We start from the raw sequence: 20,172 nt of genomic DNA, 5'->3' as shown, positions 1-20,172 counted from the left end.
TCATTCCACCGTGTAAGAGTTTGACATTTTCTCACACAGGCTTATATTTGTCGGTGCGCTCGGTGCTTTCATTTTCTTGCAAATAAAAAGTGCAGGCAGAGCCGCAGTTGTGGGAAAGTGCGTGCGTGCGTGTGTGTGTGTGTGTGTGTGTGTGTGTGTGTGCGTGTGTGTGTGTGTAGGTGGGTACATGTGGTAGTTAAATGCTGGGTGGTCTAAGCTTGAACATTGTAATAGCTCCTTTTCCACATAAAGCCACAGATAATTTTGAAAACTGGGCAAGGTTTGCACATATTGCTTTACCCTAAGTATTTTCACCTGCTTGCTCTTTGAGAAGATATTTAGGAGTTCTGCACAAAAAATAGACCTGGAGCTATCAGACAGTCATACTTGTGCTGGTCTTAGCAGCACTTTCTAAATGAAGTGATAGTTTATTTGTAAATCTAGCAGGAAGGAAGTAAAAATTGACTCAGCTGAGGTTTGAAAAAAGACTCCATCACCGCTGACGCTACTTTAAATAAAAGGCTTAAGGAAGGGTGGGGGGGCCTCATGAGGGTATTCCAGAATTTTTTGTGGTTTATCTCATCTACCAAATCCTATACTAAGAAACTGTTTGCCTTGGATCTAATGGGTAGTTTGTGTGTGTGTGTGTATTTGCATGCAGTGTGTGTGTCTAGGACAGAGTAGTTTCCTGTTCTGGGGGATTCGCTGCCAGCTGTGGGTTGTTTGGTTTGGGTTTGTTCTGCCAAGGGTCCCATTTATGAATAGCTGCAGGTTTAAGTACACCTCCCTTTCAGTCTCTCTCTTTTCATTTGCCACTCCCTCTTTCCTTCCTCTCTCTTCACCTGGTTCTGTCACACATAATTTCCATATTTGTTCTCTCTGTTTCTCTTTCCCCTTCTGTATCTACTTTTCTCCCTATCCGTGAATGTTCGTCTGTATTTGTTTAACCCAACTTTCCCACATTTTCGATTGACTTTCTTTTCCATTTAATCTCTCTCTCCTCACCCAGACTACTTGAAGTTTAGCAGCGACTATAGCCATGCAGTTGTGGGTGGCACCAGTAGTGCTAGGGGCATGCGATCAGCATCTGAGCTTCGGGACTTGATGGATACGCTGCAACGCAAGAAAATTGCCCTTGAAAACAGCCTGAGAGCCAATGGGAATGCCAACCCCTCCTACTTCAGTGTGACACAGGTCAGTCATCCTTCAGCTCCAACACAGGGATTATTATCATTCTATAGGGGACTTTAACAGGGATTGTGAAGTCTGCAGATTAAGTCTGTCATGGCCTAAAAAAGCTCTGATCTATAAATATGTGTGTATTTCTGTCTCTTTAGATATTACAAGCTATATATTTCCAACCACAACATCTTTTTCTCATTTCTGTCTCTCAGTCTCCCCCCACCACACCTGTCTCGAGTCCTGCCACGTCTTCATCAGCCTATCAGGAGCAGGCAAGACGTTTCTATGGCTCTGATCGTCCATCTATGTCTTTAAAATCTGCTCCCCCTCTTTCCCCTGGACGACGTTCTGACCCTTCTTCTTCTTTGGCCTCACGCTCTTCAGTTAGCCGCAATCAGGACAATTATATCATCAGCGATAGCCGACGACTGCACAATCAGGGCTCCTCGCCTTTACTGTCCACATGGAATGGTGGAGGATCTTCCACTTCTGTTGGTGGTGAGAACTTTCTCTCGTCTCTACCTCCTCCTTCCTCCTCGTCCCGCACGCCATCTGCTGGGGGCGCTGTCAGCATGCCCTCCAGCCCCCGTCTAGGACGCCGCACCTATGGGAGCCAAGAGCCAATGCCCACCAGTCGAACCAGGAAATACTCAGCAGGCTCGCTGAGTGGGATGACGGGAGCGGGACACAGCCGCTCACTTCCACGCCTCTGTCCCTCCCCATCTCCCCGTGACAATAATAATGGAGTGCTAACTTTGTCAACGCTGCCTCCACGACGGTCTGATATGGCTGGGGATTACAAATTTAGCAAAGAGCATTGCAGCAACAGCCAAAATGCTGACTTTAACCACAAGTCTAGTAACTCCAGCCAACAAGCCCCAAACAAGAATAAAAGCCAGATCACAACTCAAGGTGAAGGTGTCGTGTCGATCTCCCTCTCCTCCCCTAAGACCTCCTCCTCCACCTCCCACTCCATCTCTTCCACATCTACTCCACCAGATGTAACAATCCCATCCAGAGCAGGGGGCTCCTCTTCTCCTCGTGTTGCCAAAAAACTCAGCCTGACCTCCACTAGCTCAATAGGGTCTGTCAGCTCTATAGCTTCCAGCCCTCCAGAGCAAGAATGGCTAAGCAGCAATGCAGTCTCGTCAGGAGCAGAAACGTCTTTGGCAGAACAAGAAAAACCAGGGAAAGGCTTTGAACTCACTGTAGCACCCGGGCTGGGACTTGGAGAGAGGAGTTCTTCATTTGGGAAAGCAGGGCTGGAAACTGGGATTGGTTTGGGGGAGAGGAGGCAGTCATTTGGCAAAGCAGGCGTGACCCCACCAGGGGGGTTCAGGGAAAGAAGGGGGAGTATCAGCTCCCTGAGTGGTAAGGAAGAACTGACAGACTACCACCAACGCCAAAAGGAGGAGAGACTCCGTGAGCAGGAGGTGGAGCGGCTGGTGAGTTTCATTGCTTTTCGTTTCTAAGCTTGCAGATGGATAAACTGACTAGAGTGTAATGCTATTTTGTATATGCATGCAAAGACACCAAAATGGAGTGAGTGCTCCTTGCTCTCTCATTCATACTCTCCCAGCGAGCTTAACGCAGGCACACGGTGAGGTTCACCACTTGACAGGTGCTCATGGCAGTTAGCCCATACTAACAGCACTATTCTTAACCCTGTGCTTGGATTGTGTGCATGTGTATGTGTGTGTATGCGGGGTTCATGTTTATGTCAGTCATCTGGAGGTCCACCCAGTGTGGCTTACTTTGCTGAAGAGCCACAGAACACATCAGTCAGATGTGGGTAAGAGAAACCAAGAAGATTACAGAGTTCTAGTGTAGCAGGTGGATAAACACACATAATCAACATATAATGACAACTGGACTCATGCTCCCTCTCTTTCTATTTCTCTCTTTCACTCAGCCATATTGTCACAATTAAAGTGTCTCAGCCACTGTGATTTAAAAACCTGTTTCATGAGCTTGACAGTGGCTCTCAGCTTGCCTCCAGATTCTTTTGATGGCGTTATGAATGTGGTAACTCAGTTTCATGATTTGAACTGAGAGCCAATTTTCTCTTTTCCCAGTATTGAGACGGGGAATGGATTGTGTCGCAGCGTTGCATTTAATCGGGTTAAATATTTCAACACCCTGTTTTCAGTGTGTGCCTTGATGTTTAAGATCATTAAATGATGCACATAGTGCAGAGTTTTATAATCATGTATAGTTCTTTATCTCAATCTGTATAATATGACTAAATGAGCAATGTAAGAGCACATGGAGCGTTTCAGTCTAACCTTGAAGTTGAGTAAAGCTTCTTATTGTCTTATGTTTGTCTGCCCTCTAGTGGTGGTTTTAGAAAATAGCATCTTATGTGTGCCAAAACCTCTTTTTTTTTTTTTTTTTTTTGCTGCAATATCAGCAGCAAAATCAATGTAAAAACACAAAACACGTGAATAAAGGCAGAGAGGGGGGAAATATGCTGAAATGAATGCCTGTGTTAATCAAAGGCTAGCAAACTTTTTTTATCCATTTATAGTTACCATCAGAAAAGACGATGATGATGATTGTCAGGCCAAATATCCTCCCTTTTGTTTCCTCTCTTTCTATTCTTTCACTTTCTTCCCCTTTTCCCTTTTTTGGTTTTCTCTGCTCTGTCCCTGTCTCTCTCAGTCTTTCTGTCTCTCTATTTGACATCTGATTACTATGGAGGCTCCACAGAAGCTTATGCCCATTAGAATAGAACTAGGTGACAAACTGACAGAGACTTGTTTTGTGCCAGCTCCTGGTTCATGTTACATGTTATAATTGGGGTTTGAATATGTGCTTGTGTAAAGATTCAGTCCGTGAATAAGTTTTACTCTAGCTATGTGTGTTAAAACATGTTTAATGCTTTTTATATGCTGTTTCTGAAATGATTGATTAACTAAGAGGCACTATAAAGTCAGTATCTCATGTTTTTCCTAATTTCACCTGGTTCTGATTCCTTCTTTGAGCACAATTCCCTGGAAAGCACCTTGTTTCCATAGTGGCAGTCCACATGGACACTCCTACTTTGGAGTCACAGCCTGTTCGCACACACTTCTGATCATGGTTAACAGCTGACGCCTTCTCATTAGCTCGCTCTTTCTCTCTTTCACCCACGTACACACACTTCTGTCCACCCCCCTTCTCTTTATCTAATGTTACTAACACAGGCTGTGTGTGTGTCTCATATACGTCACCCTCTAGAGAAGTAACTGCTGAACCTATAAGAGGGCATTTTTGACTCTCGGCAGCCTCCACAGTGCCCCACATATAGCTACGTATGGGCAGGGAGAACTGTGGGAAGGGGAACTCACTCCAGGGATTCTCAATGAGAGGAAGTGTCCTTCTGAAGTCTGCAAATTCTAGATCAAATTATTGGATGTAAACTGCATACAAGAAAGGATCATGCTGAATACTGAGTAAATGCTACTGTACTTTATTTTGGACTGAACACGAAGGTTTTAACTAGAAGGTCTGACTTCTGTCATGCTTCCAGAGGTAATCTGAGCACTTGAAATGTATTTCTATGATGGAAAGAAATAATAACATTACTAATAAAAAAACAACTTACATTTGGACTAACTATAGGGTTACATTGTATTTGTGTAGCACTTCTAACACTGTGTATAGTTTATAAGGGCAGTGACTGACTCTTTATAGATAGAGCTATCCTGGACAGCAACATCACAGCATTAATAACATGATCTTAAATAGCATTTGACACTGCTGTACACACACATGCTCATAACTCATACACGTGTGTGTCTATATGTTTGCGGTCGTCTCAGGAGCGACAGCGGCTAGAGACCATCCTGTCTCTCTGCTCTGAGCTGGGCCGAGCGGAAAGGGACGGAGGCGCCGGAGCTACCGGTCCTACTTCAGCTGTTGCAGACCTTCAAAAGATCAACCAGGAGCTTGAGAAGCTGCAGCTGAACGATGAAGACGACGACGCACCGTCTGTCTTTTCCGACTCCTCATCTGTTAACGGAATTGTCGGAAACGGGCACGTGACCTCCCCCGGGTCAGAGAACGGTTACTATGATGATGACCTACAGGTACGACGGAGGCGTAGCAGTGGCCACCGAGACAACAGGGCAGAATCACCTGCCATCAGTCTGCGAAGCTTTGCCCCCACACCTTCACCACGTGCACATAGAGCAAATGAGGTACAAAACGTGTTATTTTCAGACTCCTGTTGATGTATAAGATAAACTAGTATACAGAGTCCTGTTTCTTCCACAGAATCATGTAACCTTTGACCCTCACTGACCAAAAAAAGAGGAAGAAAACTTCAATTATATCAGTAAAATAAAATAAATACAGTGAAATTAAAATAAAAATTATGTAAAACCATGGAGCTCTACAGGCTTGAGTCACTGTGAAGACTACATACAAGCGAATACTGTGTCACATCAGTCTCTGTTGAGTAGATGCATGTTCACCTCCTGCACACAATAAGAAGCACCTTTGACTTTGGTCAGCTTATTAAAATATTAATCAGGATGTGTGATGGAAGTGTTTATGCTCCCCAGTTGTTCTTCAGAACATGAGAGTGACAAGGATCACCCCACTTAATACCTGGAAAATACTGACAGAAACATCCTGTACATACACAGATGGGAGATATTTACAGTCCTTTTATTAGATTAGAGCAGGCTAAGTGTTACTATTTAGAACTGACAGCTGGTGTTAGCTGTATGAGTGTATGGAGCCCATAATATAATTTTACTGTTACACAGCACTTAGATTTTTCTGTGAATATGTCCACTAATGAGGAAGTAATAAGTGTAAATGGTTAAAAAAATGCTGTTGGTACTCCCATTCCATTTCATTACACCACATTATTGGATTTGTGGCATCAATGATTATTATTACAGCAAATTGCTGTGAACAGCCAAGAGTGGATCATGCAAAGATGTCAGATGTGTAACTGCAGGTTAACAGGCGCTAAATCACTGACTGTACTGATGATGTTGTAATTAGGCTCTAGAGGATGCAGTTCGTTATCGTGGACAGGACGTGATCCCTTCAGAGGAGGAAGTGAGGCGTGTGGAAGAGGAAAGAATCCAGGTCCTGAACAACATGGAGGAGCTGGAACAAAAGATCAAAGAGCTGGACAATCAAATTGAGGAATCTGCCCGAGAGGTATATAGAGGGTTATGATATTTACTTTATTATTAATTATTATTTTAATGTCAAGAGTAATTAGTCCTTTTGACAAGAACTGAAAAATGTACAACTAATATATTGCCAGTCTCGATAAAAGCCCAGATAAACCAGTGGTTTTGAATCACAGCAGAAGGCCTGTGTATTTCTTTTTAAAGGTCGAGGTTGAGCGAGCTCTGGTTGAAGCTGAGCAGGAGTCAGAGGTAGCAGCTCTCCAGAAAGAAAAAGATGCTTTGGAAGCGCTTCACAACAAGATGGCTGATCTGGAGACCCAGTCCCAGCAGGAAAAAGAAAAGGTATTTAATAGGATACACTCAGAACCCAACTGGGTTAAAAATTAGAGGTCACTTTGAATATGATGAACTTCTCCCTCGAGATGCTGAGAAATAATATTTATAGTCACCAAAGTAGGAGAAACACACATGAAAAGAATTATTTCAGGTGTTTGAAAAGTCATCTTCATACACTTTGATTAAATTCTGACTAGCAACATGTATTTCCCTTGCTTTGGTGTAAGTATGGCATTGGAAATACATTGGCAACTGAGAGACTCAGGCGGTAGGTGTTAATCCTTCTCATGCTCGCTCTGCTCCAAATATATATCTGCTAATACTGTCCAGGGAGTAGCGGTCATCAAGTGATCCTGTTTGGCACACACTACTCCGAGACAACCACAGGTGTAGGCAAGCGCGTCTGTATTTTTCTGCATTTATGATACTGTTAAGAGAGTAGGAGGTATAAGTGGATAAAAGGAGGGTGTCTGTGGTTTGTATATGTGTGTGAGTGTGTGTGCGTGCTTCGGTCTGGCGCCGGGACATTAGCCTGTGTTGGAGTCCTGGACTTGTTCTGAAATTTCCATGCAGCAGCGTCTGCCAGTAGATAACGCAGATGATAAATCCACAGGTTAGGGAAAGAAAACAGAACGGTCAGAATGATACGCGTCGCCCCGAGTGTTAAAAACTGCGGAGTAGATGAAGTTGAGTGCTTGCACAGATTTTAGCTGATTGTGTGTTTTGTGCTTTTATACAAAGGACCATCAGTGTGATAGTTAACCCTCTCTCTCTTCTCACCTAATCATTTCAATCATTCCCATTCAAACAGTCAGCTACGAAGGCAGGAGTAAACGCTCATAACATCATTTACAGCCATCAGTTCTCCATTGTTCTTGTAGATTTATTTTCCCTTCAGCTTTCCCTCCCTCCCCACCTACTAGGCTAGCCATACTTACCTGGTTGCTGTAGTAACTAACTGTTGCTCCCCAGTCCCCACTAACTCTGCCATCCTCTCTGTCCTGCGTGTGTGTGTGTGTGTGTTTGTGTGTTTGTCTTTTTGTATCTGTATGTACACATAAACAAATGTGTACATGGTCTACTATATGTCCTTGTGTGCGAATGTGTGTACATCTACGTGTGCGTACGTGTGCCTGCCAGGCGTGCAAGCTGCTGCAGGCAGAAAAGGGCAGAGTAGAAAGGTTGGCTCAGATTGTGTGTGAGCAGCGCTCTCAGCTGGACAGCTGCCCTGAGGCCACCAAGGAGCCCCTGCAGGAGCAGCTAGCCAGGGTCAGTACACACACACACACACACACACACACACAGATTTGGAAAAATATAGTGTAAGAGCATCTGTAAATCATAAATAAACAAACCACAACATATAATCACAAATAGGAACTCCAGCAGCTGTGTCACAATATACTGGTATATGTATATATATATATATATATATGATAGACAATTACTGACACTAAGCATTGTTGTGTAATGCAAGACAGACTCATATATATAAGGAGACACGTAATACGTGAACTTGCATGTTAATGTGCCACATTTTCAGAGCTAACTTTCTCCCACCAGCTTCCTGTGATCTTTGCCTGCCTCATGTCCTTGTTTCTCACTGTCGAACACTCTCTGTGATCACGCTGAGCTTGTAGAGGAGTTTATCTTTTCTGAAGTGCTGGGACTTTTTTGGTTCTTACGGACTTATTCTGACATTTGGGTGTGATCTTTAAAGCTTCACTTTTTGTGTTTGTTACACGGAGTATGTTCTTTAAAAAGGCTCATTAAAGAGAGAGCACGTCTGTATTTTGGGCGAATGCTTATGGTGTGTAACGTGCTGCATGTTTATCCAGTGATGTGTTGGTGCATGACTGTTTAGTGTTGATGACACATTAGAGATTTCTGTGTCTGGTTTGCATACCTGTGTCTGCGTATGTCATGGAATGAGACATGGTGAGTTTTTTTTAAGTTTAGGAGATGGTATTTTTGCAGCATCGGATTTGGAAGTAAGTTTTATCCATGAAAGATAACCCAGAATTCCTGCAGGTGCCACATTTATACTGATTACTGAAAATCGCTTTGCCAATACAGAGGCATTGGTGAAACAAACTGTGATTCCTTATTAGGGCAATACTGCACTGCAGGAAGTGCTACAGTATATTAAGAAAAAACAGTAAAGTGAGAAAAAAAGTCAGTGCTTGGTCATCAGGCCACAATATCAGAAGAAAAGGACCAGATCTCCACTTAAACCCCATCAAGCAGGTTTAAGGTGTACTGCACAGAGTGGCTCTCTGCTTTAATTTTTGGACTGCGATATTACATAGTTATTACCAGTAACAACTGTAAAAACCAAGGTGTATACAGTAGTGTACACTTGTATTATTTTTTTGTTCTTGTGTATATCAGGACTGTGAAGTGCTGGAGGCGGAGACGAAGCGTTTTGAGGACCTGGAGTTTCAGCAGCTCGAGAGAGAGAGCAGGCAGGACGAGGAGAAGGAGAACCACACGCAGCAGCTTCTCCGGGAGATCGCAGACTACCAGCGCAGCACTGTCACTCGCAAAGTACCCACTCTCCTCCTGTGTGCTCTTATCAGTCAGACTTGGGCAAAACTGTTGGCTGTCACAAAGTTGTTTTATCTATAATTGATAAAAAAAATTGAAACCCATTTGTCCTGCTGTTTCAAGCTGGATTTGCTGTTTAAATGTCAATTCATTTAGATTTGTAGCACTAACAGTAATGTTTGATTCATACTTTATAAGTAAGCTACAATCACTTAAGTTTGCTTCACTCTTCCTTCAGGAGCGTCTGCTAACTCTGAAGAAGCAGGCGGCACAGATTACTCAGCAGGCTCAACGAGAGAAGGAGAGCTTCTTGAAGGAGAGGAGCAACCTTGAATCCATGATGCAGAGAGTAAGACAGTTTTCATGTTTGCACGTGCCTGCTGGCCTCTGACAGGAAGAGCTCATTTTTGTGTCTATATTCCATCTGCCAGGAGAAAGAAAGCCTTGCTGTGCTGCAAAGAAAATACGCTGGCCTCACCGGTGGCCGGAGTTTCACCCTGAGAGAGGTAGGTGTGACTCACACCTGCTGTGGTTCCTCTTTCAGTTCCTTATGAGTCCTAGAACAGGCGATATCCTCATTTTAATGGTTGGGGTTTCCTTCTTTGCTTGCTAGGATTCAGCCTCTTTGGCTGATGTGTGTCGCTCCCTCCTTTCCTCTGTTTTCCTCAGGAACGCAGAGGTACTTTGCCTTGCTAATATTTCCCTTTTTGTTTTCCTCTCACGCTCCCTTTTTGCTTTTCATTCCCCCTCTTCTTCTTTCTGCCCTTGTGGGTTCTTGTTCTAATTGCTGGCTAATGTAATATACACGAGAAGAAGTTCCACAAATTGGAGATGAGAGTGATTTTGTTTTCTGTGTGCAGCTGATGCCTGTGTACTGTATATTAATACTGACCTTGTTAGAATGTCCTTTGTCTTGTGTTAACTGTGTTGTGTGTAAGTAACCTATTTCTGAAATTGCCACTAAATTTTGCACCATTCTAACAACTAATTTAACATTAATGTGGCTGACTCTTCACGCTATGCCTCACCCCTTCTCTCTCCACATGACACCTTGCAGGGCTATGTCACAGTCAGTGAAATCAATGAGCTTTACTCACAGCTTGGGCAAGACCCTAAACCTGCTCCTGCCCCCATTCTGACCAAAGGCTCTCCTGAGTCCGAGGCAACCCTTTCCCCTGATGAGGACACCCCCAAACCAGCGGAGGAAGAGGTGTGTGTAGTGATGCAATGGGTTTTCTTGTGTAGATAAGTACACCAAGGCAGGTGGTGCAAAGTGTGCATCTGGTTCTTCCCCCCAGCTTGTCTTTCTGTTTTTGCACTCGTTTCAGTTTTCTGACAATCTTCCTTTCTTTTCCCGAAGCTCTGTCGTTCTTCCTCACCTGCCGACTGTCACTCCTCTTCCTCCTCTCCTTCTTCCTCCCATCTAAATCCCCGCCCCCTCCCTAAAACACCCTCTGTGCACTGGCCAGAGATCATGGTGACGTATCGAGACCCTTCCCCTCTCCCTGACTCCCCCCCACCTCCCCTTCCTGTCAAAAAGCATCGTCAGCGACACAGGCAGGTAATGTGTGTGTGTGTGCGTGTGTTTGTGTGTGTGCGTGCATGCGTGTATATGAACAACTGCGTGCTTGTTTTTTTAATTATTTTTTAAATAATAATATTGTGTTTATTGTGCTTAAGACAAGTACATTAGATCTAGATCTAAGCTATCAAGCTATCTAAAAAAAATAAAAATCTCAAATATGGCTTTAGAAAATAAGAAAAGAGAGACTGCTTTGCTGCCACTGTGACTTTTTGATAGTCCTGCACATTGAGCCTTTACACTTTCTTTAAAGGATAGGGGACACTGATATATGACTGAAACTGAAATGATTCATTCAAATTTTCAAATGAAGTTGAGTTGATAACTGCATACATATTTTCTGTGTGTGTGTGTGTGTGTGTGTGTTTGACCAGCATTTCCGTTTGCTGGAGGAGAGGAAGAGGTCCGAGAAAGAAGGCGGGTCACATCTAAGCGACACGTTACCGAGGAAGAAAACCACGCCCACCATGAACCCCCAGTTTATGTGCGCAACACTCGGGCGCAGCTTCCCTACCAAGGTACAAACAGAGATGATTGTATATGTAAAAAATGACTATTCAGTATTATTATCGGTTCTCAGCTCTTTGAGTTGTATTGTTTATTATGAGTATTATATTAATCCCTCGCCTTCGCCATCTTCTTGGTCCTTCATAGTCCCATCAGCCTCTGGTACAGAGCACAAGTTGCGGCAGTATTCTTCCAAGAATTCTCAGCTTATCCAATAAGGAAAGTGAATGTCGACGTCTGCATAAAGGTAAAACACACACACACAAACAGCACAAACGTATTCAGAAACCTTTTGGAAGTATAAATTGAGTACAGAAATAGATGTAACTTCACATTATCTTACTCTGTAACCTCTAACTCTCTAACCACACTCATCTCTGAGCTGTGACTTGAAAATGCACCTTATAAGGAGACAATATCCCAGTGAGAGGCTTTGCTTGTGGGTGTGCACCTCATTCTGTTTTGATAAATTACACATTTGCTTATCTGTCAGTGAAGATAGTGCAGGAATGTAAGCGCTCCGTCAAGTGTACGTATGATTATTCAGTTGCTGTAAATCATTTTGCAGGCATTCACGTGAACGGTTTGAAAAGTGACACTTTTAAAAGATTTCTTTCATCATTGTCAAGTAACTTCTTGCCAGCATTAAGAATATTTGACACACCCCAGAGTGGAAACTACACTCTGCTTGGATGTTTGCGGAGTGACCCAGATTTAGCTGCTGAAAGACACAGGATGGAGTGTTACCTCGAGGACATCGTGCCACGTCTCCATAGAAGCCTTTATGCATACCGTTATGAATTCAAGTTGCATTTGCACCTACTTAGCCACATGAATGCGTTTAGTCTTTCATAAGTGTGTCTCATGTTGTTAGAGTACCGTTGTTGTTTTCTGGGAACTGGCACGTGTATCTGGTGCCTTGGCCCCTTTAGTCCCTTGATCTGGCTCATCAGATGGGTGGGTCTGCTAAATGCAGCTGATTGTATCTGTGTGTGTGTGTGTGTGTGTGTGTGTGTGTGTGTGTGTTTCTTCCTGTACCAAGAGTCAGTCTCTCTTTAAAGTGTCTGCACTGTAAATCTGTCATCATTCTGAGAATATCCTTTTCTTTTTGGAGATCTTTGGACAGCTTAGGGCTAATTTTTATTACGCTACCTGTTACTGTGCTTGTTCTGCAGAGAGTTTTTTTTTTTTTTTCATTTGTTTGTGTGCTTGGGTGTCTCCTAAAATAATCGTACCATTAAGCTGTGGATATATTTATTTCCTGGGACGTGTGAGGGTGCACAGTGTAACGGTGGCGGGGCATTGTGATCAAAATTTTAACCCGTCTGGGCAGCCTGTCCCAGAAGAAGTTACACAGACAGGTACATGACTTGGATTCATGCATGCATAGGAGGAATGCGTGACCTTAGTTGATACTGGAGAACTTTTCCTGTTTCATTTTCATTGTGTTTTTGTGTATCCAGGTCAGTCAAGCTCCCGAGCCGCTTCCCAGACCAACGTCTACCTCGATTCCTTTGGGTACCGTGATAACCAGGCCTTTGACACAATGAGTGTGGATAGTAGTGATTCTATTGAAACCAGCATCTCTGCTTGCTCACCTGATAATGTCTCCAGGTATGTGACACAAAGGCCTGTGTGTGCAGTGTGTGTGCTGATGGAAATAACTTGTTGCTCCTGCTATGACTTGTTTAGAATAGTTTGAAATGGGACAGAAAGTGGGACATGGTGGGGAGGGGTTGGTGGTAAAAAGAGTTAATATAAAAAGGGTGCAGAGAGGTTTCCTGCATTTCATGTTCCCTCCTTGAAGAACAGGATGTGTAGAACTGTGTGTTGCATGAGTTCGGGGGGGGGGGGGGGGGGGGGGGGGGTGATTAGAGTTGTAGGGATCAGTTTACAGAAGACAGAAAACATAAAGGGGGTGTGCATGGGTGCCTTTCCAGTCACACCCCCCCCCTCAGGTTCAGATGAACTGAGCGAACCAGCATGAGTGTGGAGGTACATTTAGGGGTTCAGCCCCCTGACTGGAGTAAAACCATGTGTGCCTGCTTTCCCTCGCTCCTTGTTACAGCGGCTGCACACATCTTTTGTCTCCCCTCCTCTTGTTCCTCTGAATGGTATGGTCTCGTTCCAGCAGATTTGAAACCGCTTGCAGATTTACCTCTCTGCACAGTGCGTTTTTTATCCTCAGTATGATTCCACTCGGATTGGGCTGTATGAGGCTACATTGCATTGGAAGTTATGTTGTGGAATCAGTTTCATGACAGAGCTGGATTTTTTCCTGTTTCAGGACATAAAAGTGTGAGAGCAATTTTTTTTTTTTTCAAGTTATCCAGAACTTAACTAAATAAAGTTGGACCTGCACAGGTGTACAGTGACAATGAGTGCAGTGGCCACTCACCGATTAAGGTAAGAAAAAATGCAGAGGAAGGGTTCAGGTTTATCAGAATTTCAGGGGAAAAGTATGTGATGTAAAAGCAGATGGAGTCTCGAGTGCAAGTGATGGTTTACAACACGGTGTGTGATGCAGTCAGTGGTACTGTTTAAGTCATATTTGACTTTTGTGGTATGTTCATATTCATTCCTAATTAAGTGCTTTTTAAATTTAAATTTAATAGTAATAAACATACTAATGGCTTTCAAAATTATTAGACTTGTAATTCAAATTTCACTGTTATGCTTTGCTGGTTTTTAGTTGATTGGCTGAACATCTGGAAACTGATGAAACAGACAATGAAAAAATAGCAGTGAGCGGGAAAAAGTTTTTTTTTTTCCTTTTACAAATTTCCAGGTTTTCTTTCCATCTTTTATGCCCTCCCTCCCATTCCTTTTTTGTCCTCCCTGCACTCAGCCGGCTCTGCATTTCCCCACCCTGTCTCGCTGCCCGATTTGTTTATATTTCAGTCTGATGTGGACCATTCTTCTAAGCACTGTTGTGACATCATTACAGATCAACACTGGGTATCCATTTCCTCCTGGATGCAGATAAAAAACGTGTGTGTGTGTGTGTATGTGTGCTTGTATTACTTATGTTATGGGATAAAATCTGAACGCGCCTTCCCCTGAGTATAAAAAGGCAAATCCCCACAACATAAACCATTTAAATTCAGTGCTAAGACTCGGGTTAAGGTTAGGGTAAAGCAGGTTATGTTCAGGGTTTGGGCAAGTCTCCATCTAATGAATGTAAGTCAATACAGCGATGGTAGCTGAAGTGTGTGAGTGTAAGTAGACTTGGCAGGAAAATTAGTGTGAGACAAAGAAATAGTGTTTGATGTGACATACACACATCCTTTCACTGTGATGGCAGGAATGGATGTCATGTGTAGACCATATGCAGCGTGGGAGAGCCTAAACTAGACAAGATACAGAGAGAACAGAGACAGTTTGGTTGTTAGATTGACTCGGGGTCGGGGCTTCCTTTCTTAATGGATTTCCTCACACACACAAACAGTGAATAATCAGGAGTATTCTCAGGACAGTTCAGCGTTTAGTGTGGTATGTTAAACTGAATTCTTCTTTTTGGCCGTGGATCTGCACGTGTCGTGTGCGTATACACGCTGGATCAGGGCCGTAACGATTCACCGAGAAACTCAAATAACTCGATTATAAAAAAAATCTACAACTCTGTAGCTCTCAGATGTCAGCATGTAAATGTGAGTTTTTCACCCACATTTAACCTGCAGTAGAAACGTATCCAGGAGCACCCGTGTGAATAAAAAGTATTACATCACTGAGCTCAAGCACCCCCCCAGCTTTCTCAGCAAAAAGACTGATAACACAACAGCAGCAGTACAAATATCCATGGGTCAGTAAAACTCTGAGCCAGTGACCTGGGGCTGTTAGAGTGGACACTAAATTATTATTAACATTAATTTTTAGCATCTACACCATCAGAATGTCTTTTTCTACAGCGAGAAATGTTGCATCAAAGCAGAGGACAATGCACCTTTAAAGGCTGTGTTCATTCACTAGCAGACGTAAACACACACACAAAACACATACACATGAACAAATACCAAATCTACCTCATCCCAGAGAAACAAGACTCCCAGAACTCTTCTTTTCCTCATCTTAGTGGAAGAAAGCTTCCAAGATGACAGCCTTAAAGCTATTTGATTTTATGCCTTAGTTTAAATTGCATACCTTTGGCAATAGTGTTCTGGTTGTTTGTTTATTTTTGCATTCACAAAAATGTTTTCTTTAAAAAAAATATGACTGTAGTATGGCACTTAAATACAAGGAAATTTTTTATTTTTTTTGATAGATGTTATATGCAGTTACACAATTAAAAACAATACAATTTCTAAAATAGAAACCAATGAGCAGTTTATTTTAACAGACCAGTGTTTTGTCTCTTTTGAATATTATTGCTCATTAATAAGACAAAAGTTTTTCTTATACCATCTTTTCCATTAATTGATGGAATTATCGATAAAAAAAGTGATATGCTGGATTAGAGTAATGCTGAGAGTGCATTTCAGTAATTGATTTATTGCACATTCATAAAACAATTGTAAAGGCGTGTGGAAAAGTCAAAATTCATTGATTTTCTCATGTTCTCTGTTGGTGTAGGCACTGTTTATATATTTATTTATTATTTATTCATTTTTAGAATATCTTTTTTTTTTTTTTGCTTGTTTACCTATAATTGCCAAGTGGTTAATGTAAAGCATTTTCTACAGTTTCTTTCATGCTTGCTGTGTGTGCTTGTGTGCTATAGTGCCAGTACGTCAAATGTGGCCAAGCTGGAAGAGATGGAGCGTCTGCTGAGAGAGGCGCAGGCCGAGAAGAACCGCCTCCTTGAACACAAGGTCGCCATTTGATTTCATGCTTAATCACATGGCTTTGGTTCTTCTGCTCTGTTAGAGAGAACCCAAATATGCAGCGTTAAAGCCAAAAAGCACGTCAGTCAGTTCCTTTGTGTGTGTCATTAAATAAGTCTTGACAGTCGGAATTTTTTCCCCTCAGGAGCGGGAAATGGAAGTTCGAAAACAGGCCCTGGAAGAGGAGAGGCGGAGAAGGGAGGAGCTGGAGAAAAGGTTACAAGAGGAGACGAGCAGACGCCAGAAACTGATCGACCGCGAGGTGAAACTTCGGGAAAAGCAGAGGGCACAGGTAAGACGGAAAATTAAGTGAAGCGCGTGTTTTTCATGAGCCAGCTCATGCAGCGGTATTCCTCTGTGTGCAGCTTGATTATTAATAACTGCAGACTCACATCTGTGAAGAGAGCAGGGAATTAACCTTTTACCTTCTTTTGACAGTGCTTTCTGTCTTGCTTCTGTAGTTTGCTTTTATAAATTTCAGACGTATTTACAGTACCTCCTTCTGTGTGGTTTCAATCACATCTCTGCTGACAGTTCTCATAATACGCTTTATCTATCATCTTTAGTCCTTTTTCCTGGACCATCAACTGCTGGCAGCAGAAGAAAGAATCTCATACTCTGATGTTTCCTAACATATGACATTCTGTAAATCTGCATGAGTTGTAGGAATTATATACACACACGAAAGAAGTTATAAATGCATCTTTGTCATTGTCATAACTGATCTGCTTTTCTTAAATGAACCCATTCACTCCTCTCCCTCAAGTCCCGGCCTCTTACTCGGTACCTGCCTGTGAGAAAGGACGATTTTGACTTGCGGGCTCACATCGAGTCGGCGGGCCACAGCCTAGACATGTGCTTCCACCTGTCCATCTCCGAAAAGACCTGCCGAGGCTACTTGGTCAAGATGGGAGGCAAGATCAAAACCTGGAAGAAACGCTGGTTCGTCTTTGACCGCAACAGACGCACGCTCTCCTACTACGCAGGTGGGAAGAACGCACACATGCAGCAAAGTCTGATTAAAAAAAATAAACAAAAAACAGGGACTACAGTTATAATTTGGCATGCATTTAAAATCAAATTGAGGTTGTTACAGTATGTTTGCACACATCTACTGTTTTGTCCTCTCCAGACAAGCACGAAGTCAAGTTGAAAGGAGTCATTTACTTCCAAGCTATTGAAGAAGTATACTATGATCACTTGAAGAATGCACACAAGGTATGGCTTTACATCTGTGCATATATTTTTCTGCAAATCTGATGCAAACAGCACTACTCCCCATCTTCCCATTTTGCTTTTCTTTCATCATCGCTGCCTCCTCTCTCACTCAGAGCCCAAACCCCTCCCTGACCTTCAGTGTGAAGACTCACGACAGGGTTTACTACATGGTCGCGCCCTCTCCTGAGGCCATGCGGATCTGGATGGATGTGATCGTCACAGGCGCCGAGGGATACACTCAGTTCATGGTGTAGGGAAGGGAATGTAGGGGCCTCGGATTTTAATACTGCAGTTCTTTGTGGCTTTGAAGACAAGATTCTCAGCTCCCTTTTTTTTTTTCCCTCCCGGATGAATATTAATTGCATTTGTGCTACGCAGTTAACACTTCCTATTGTGTTAGAGAGCTGTCTTGAAACAATCATGTGACTCATTGTGGGCAGATTGTGCCCAGACAGTTATCTGTTCATTGTCTCTCTGAGCTTAGAATAACTGTGTTCAGAAAAGAACAAAGTTTTTATGTTTTGTGTTGTATTTTTATGTAAATTTGTAGCATTGGTTAAATCAGAGCTGACTTTGACCTCTATATGAGTCCCTAGAATGTCCAAAATTTTATACAAACTAAACATATTTCCAAAGAAACCATAAGTAATGATTCATAATCTAGTAAAGGTTGTATGTTTTTTATATGAATGAATTTCATGTATGATTAATGTGGCATTCTCAGGTCTTAACTCTGTGCATGGATGTGCATAAATGCATGCATCATATGATCATGTGTCAATCTATACACATGTGATGAAGTGCCTGTTCTGTGTGCTTACTCTGTGCACAGTGTCGCTGCAGGGTGCTATACTTACATAGTAAATGACACTAATATTCCAAACCACACACACATAAAACATCTTTATTGAGAGTGTGAAGTTGCTTATTGACAATCAGGCCTTCTTTGAATGGATTCATGTGCTGGGTTTACAATAGTGTCAGCACAGATGCAATGTTAATAAAATGCCAGCATATTTGTACATTTTGTTGCTCAGTTGTATTTTTTAAAAGTTATGACTTATGATCCCTTATCAGCTCAAAAGATCTGTTGGTGCCTTTTTAATCATATTTTATCTGTTTTTGAGAGCTAGCTGCATATTTTCATGCAAATTGCCAAAGTGGTGAGAAAAATGCAGCCCTGGATGGTTTCATGAGGAAGAACTTAAGTATTATTATGTTTTATTGGAAGATGTCAAGCAGACAAAAATCTATGGTACATACATTTATTTGTCCTAAAGTGACTGATTACTGTGCTGCTGCTTTATTCCACTAGATTTCATTTTATTGCATTTATTACCACTAATTGGATGTTTTTGTTTCAACAGCTATCCCTCTGATCACTAAAGCTGCTTTATGTGTTATACTCCATGCTGCATTGCAATATTTCTGTCCACTGATTACTGCATTCATCATCTATTTTGTTTTTTTGTGCTGACCAAACTTTATTCCTGTGATATGATGTATATTTGGTTTCTTTTAAGTAGAATATTGCCTGTTTCAACACGACATGCCAAGCACATTTTTACCAAACTAATGGAGCTGTTACAGAGGAAGCTTTCATGTGTTCATTTCATCCAATATTTTTATATAATGATTTGATTTTGATTTTGCTGTATTTATGCCATTACCAGTGCATGTATCTTAATTTTGTATTTTCATATGAATAATCAAAAGTATTATATGAATATATTTAACCTTTTGTATTGTTTGTGTCTTGAATTCATTCACGTGAGAGCACTCACAACAATATTTCGAGTTGACTGCTGGTAACTTTTACCATTAAATTAAACCTGCTGCAGGTCACAGGGATAAATAATCATAATTACAAGTTATAATGTAGCTACAAGTCCTCACTAATTAAAGCCCCCTCCCCTAACCCACCTACCGCAATAACACAAACATGTTGGTATAATAAGATAAACATTTTAATGTAGTCAAGTATTATGCAGCAAAAAGACATATTTGGTATATGTAACAAAGCAAACGGCTTCAAAATAGAAATTCTCATGTGAATAGACCGACCTGCATTACCTGCTTTAGGGGGCGTGGCTTCACCTGGCGTCGTCACCGAGCCATATTACGCTGCACCGTCCAGCGCGTATAAAATAAAATGTCAGTTGGCATAAAACTGCTACAGAATTACAGACAGACTGTGGTTATATCTTTGCGATCTCAGATTAGCTCATCCAGGTAATCTTGTCACAGACACACAAATGGAGGTAAGGCTCCTGCTGTTTTGGGTATATTACCCATGATTCAATGCGGACATGAAAGTAAAGTTTGTGAGACTGGCGGGATGTTCTCTGTGGTTACACTATGTGGCGTTTCTTCCCGGTCTGTAAAAAACAAAACAAAAAAAGCCTTCGCTACCCCACTCACCTTTTTAACAAACACCAGCATGCAACTTGGTACGACAACAGGACCTCATTTAAGAGCCCGGGAGTGCTTCGAATAACCGATGGTCCGCCGGCGGAGCCGATGGCTCACAGAGTCTGCGTGACATCGCAAACTCCGTGAAGGGTTCACAGAATACGTGAGATCGCAAACACTCTGTGAACGTATTCACAGAGTCTGCGAGAAATCGCAGACACTATGAGTAACATCAATTTGTAGTTCAGGCTCTGATGCCACCCAGTTGCCCAAAGATACCTACTTGCCAGGTGTCCTTAGGCCACTGTTTGGCTTGCAGCCTGAAGTGCAAATCTCTGTCAGTATTGACCACCACCCTTTTACTGGTGAAAACCAAAACCCATATAGTAAGGCATGATTACACTAAAGTAAAAACTGATGATTTGCAAAAATG

The 20,172-nt window shown here is 42.3% G+C and overlaps 1 protein-coding gene across 7 annotated transcripts in view; it reads left to right on the top strand.

Moving 5' to 3' along the window:
* The window catches only part of phldb2b (pleckstrin homology-like domain, family B, member 2b), a 40,262-nt gene extending 21,262 nt beyond the window's left edge, over positions 1-19,000 (top strand). For 4 of the 7 annotated variants that reach the window (XM_030756313.1, XM_030756314.1, XM_030756320.1 and 1 more), the window contains 18 exons: positions 1,010-1,194; positions 1,395-2,627; positions 4,986-5,363; positions 6,181-6,342; positions 6,522-6,659; positions 7,794-7,922; positions 9,045-9,200; positions 9,439-9,549; positions 9,632-9,706; positions 10,258-10,410; positions 11,157-11,300; positions 11,437-11,536; positions 12,753-12,903; positions 16,007-16,097; positions 16,255-16,401; positions 16,876-17,095; positions 17,242-17,327; positions 17,441-19,000. In XM_030756313.1, the coding sequence (XP_030612173.1) occupies positions 1,010-1,194; positions 1,395-2,627; positions 4,986-5,363; positions 6,181-6,342; positions 6,522-6,659; positions 7,794-7,922; positions 9,045-9,200; positions 9,439-9,549; positions 9,632-9,706; positions 10,258-10,410; positions 11,157-11,300; positions 11,437-11,536; positions 12,753-12,903; positions 16,007-16,097; positions 16,255-16,401; positions 16,876-17,095; positions 17,242-17,327; positions 17,441-17,581 (3,800 nt within the window). In that variant the 3' untranslated portion in view covers positions 17,582-19,000. The remainder of the gene's footprint in view (positions 1-1,009; positions 1,195-1,394; positions 2,628-4,985; positions 5,364-6,180; positions 6,343-6,521; positions 6,660-7,793; positions 7,923-9,044; positions 9,201-9,438; positions 9,550-9,631; positions 9,707-10,257; positions 10,411-11,156; positions 11,301-11,436; positions 11,537-12,752; positions 12,904-16,006; positions 16,098-16,254; positions 16,402-16,875; positions 17,096-17,241; positions 17,328-17,440) is intronic. The other 3 variants (XM_030756315.1, XM_030756316.1, XM_030756317.1) reach the window with 3 other exon arrangements.
* The last annotated feature ends 1,172 nt before the right edge of the window (positions 19,001-20,172 follow it).

This window comes from Archocentrus centrarchus, chromosome 20, assembly GCF_007364275.1.
Source record: "Archocentrus centrarchus isolate MPI-CPG fArcCen1 chromosome 20, fArcCen1, whole genome shotgun sequence".
Taxonomy (NCBI): Eukaryota; Metazoa; Chordata; class Actinopteri; order Cichliformes; family Cichlidae; genus Archocentrus; species Archocentrus centrarchus.
The sequence above is the reverse complement of the archived record's forward strand: the minus strand, read 5'-3'. Positions and strand labels throughout refer to the sequence as shown.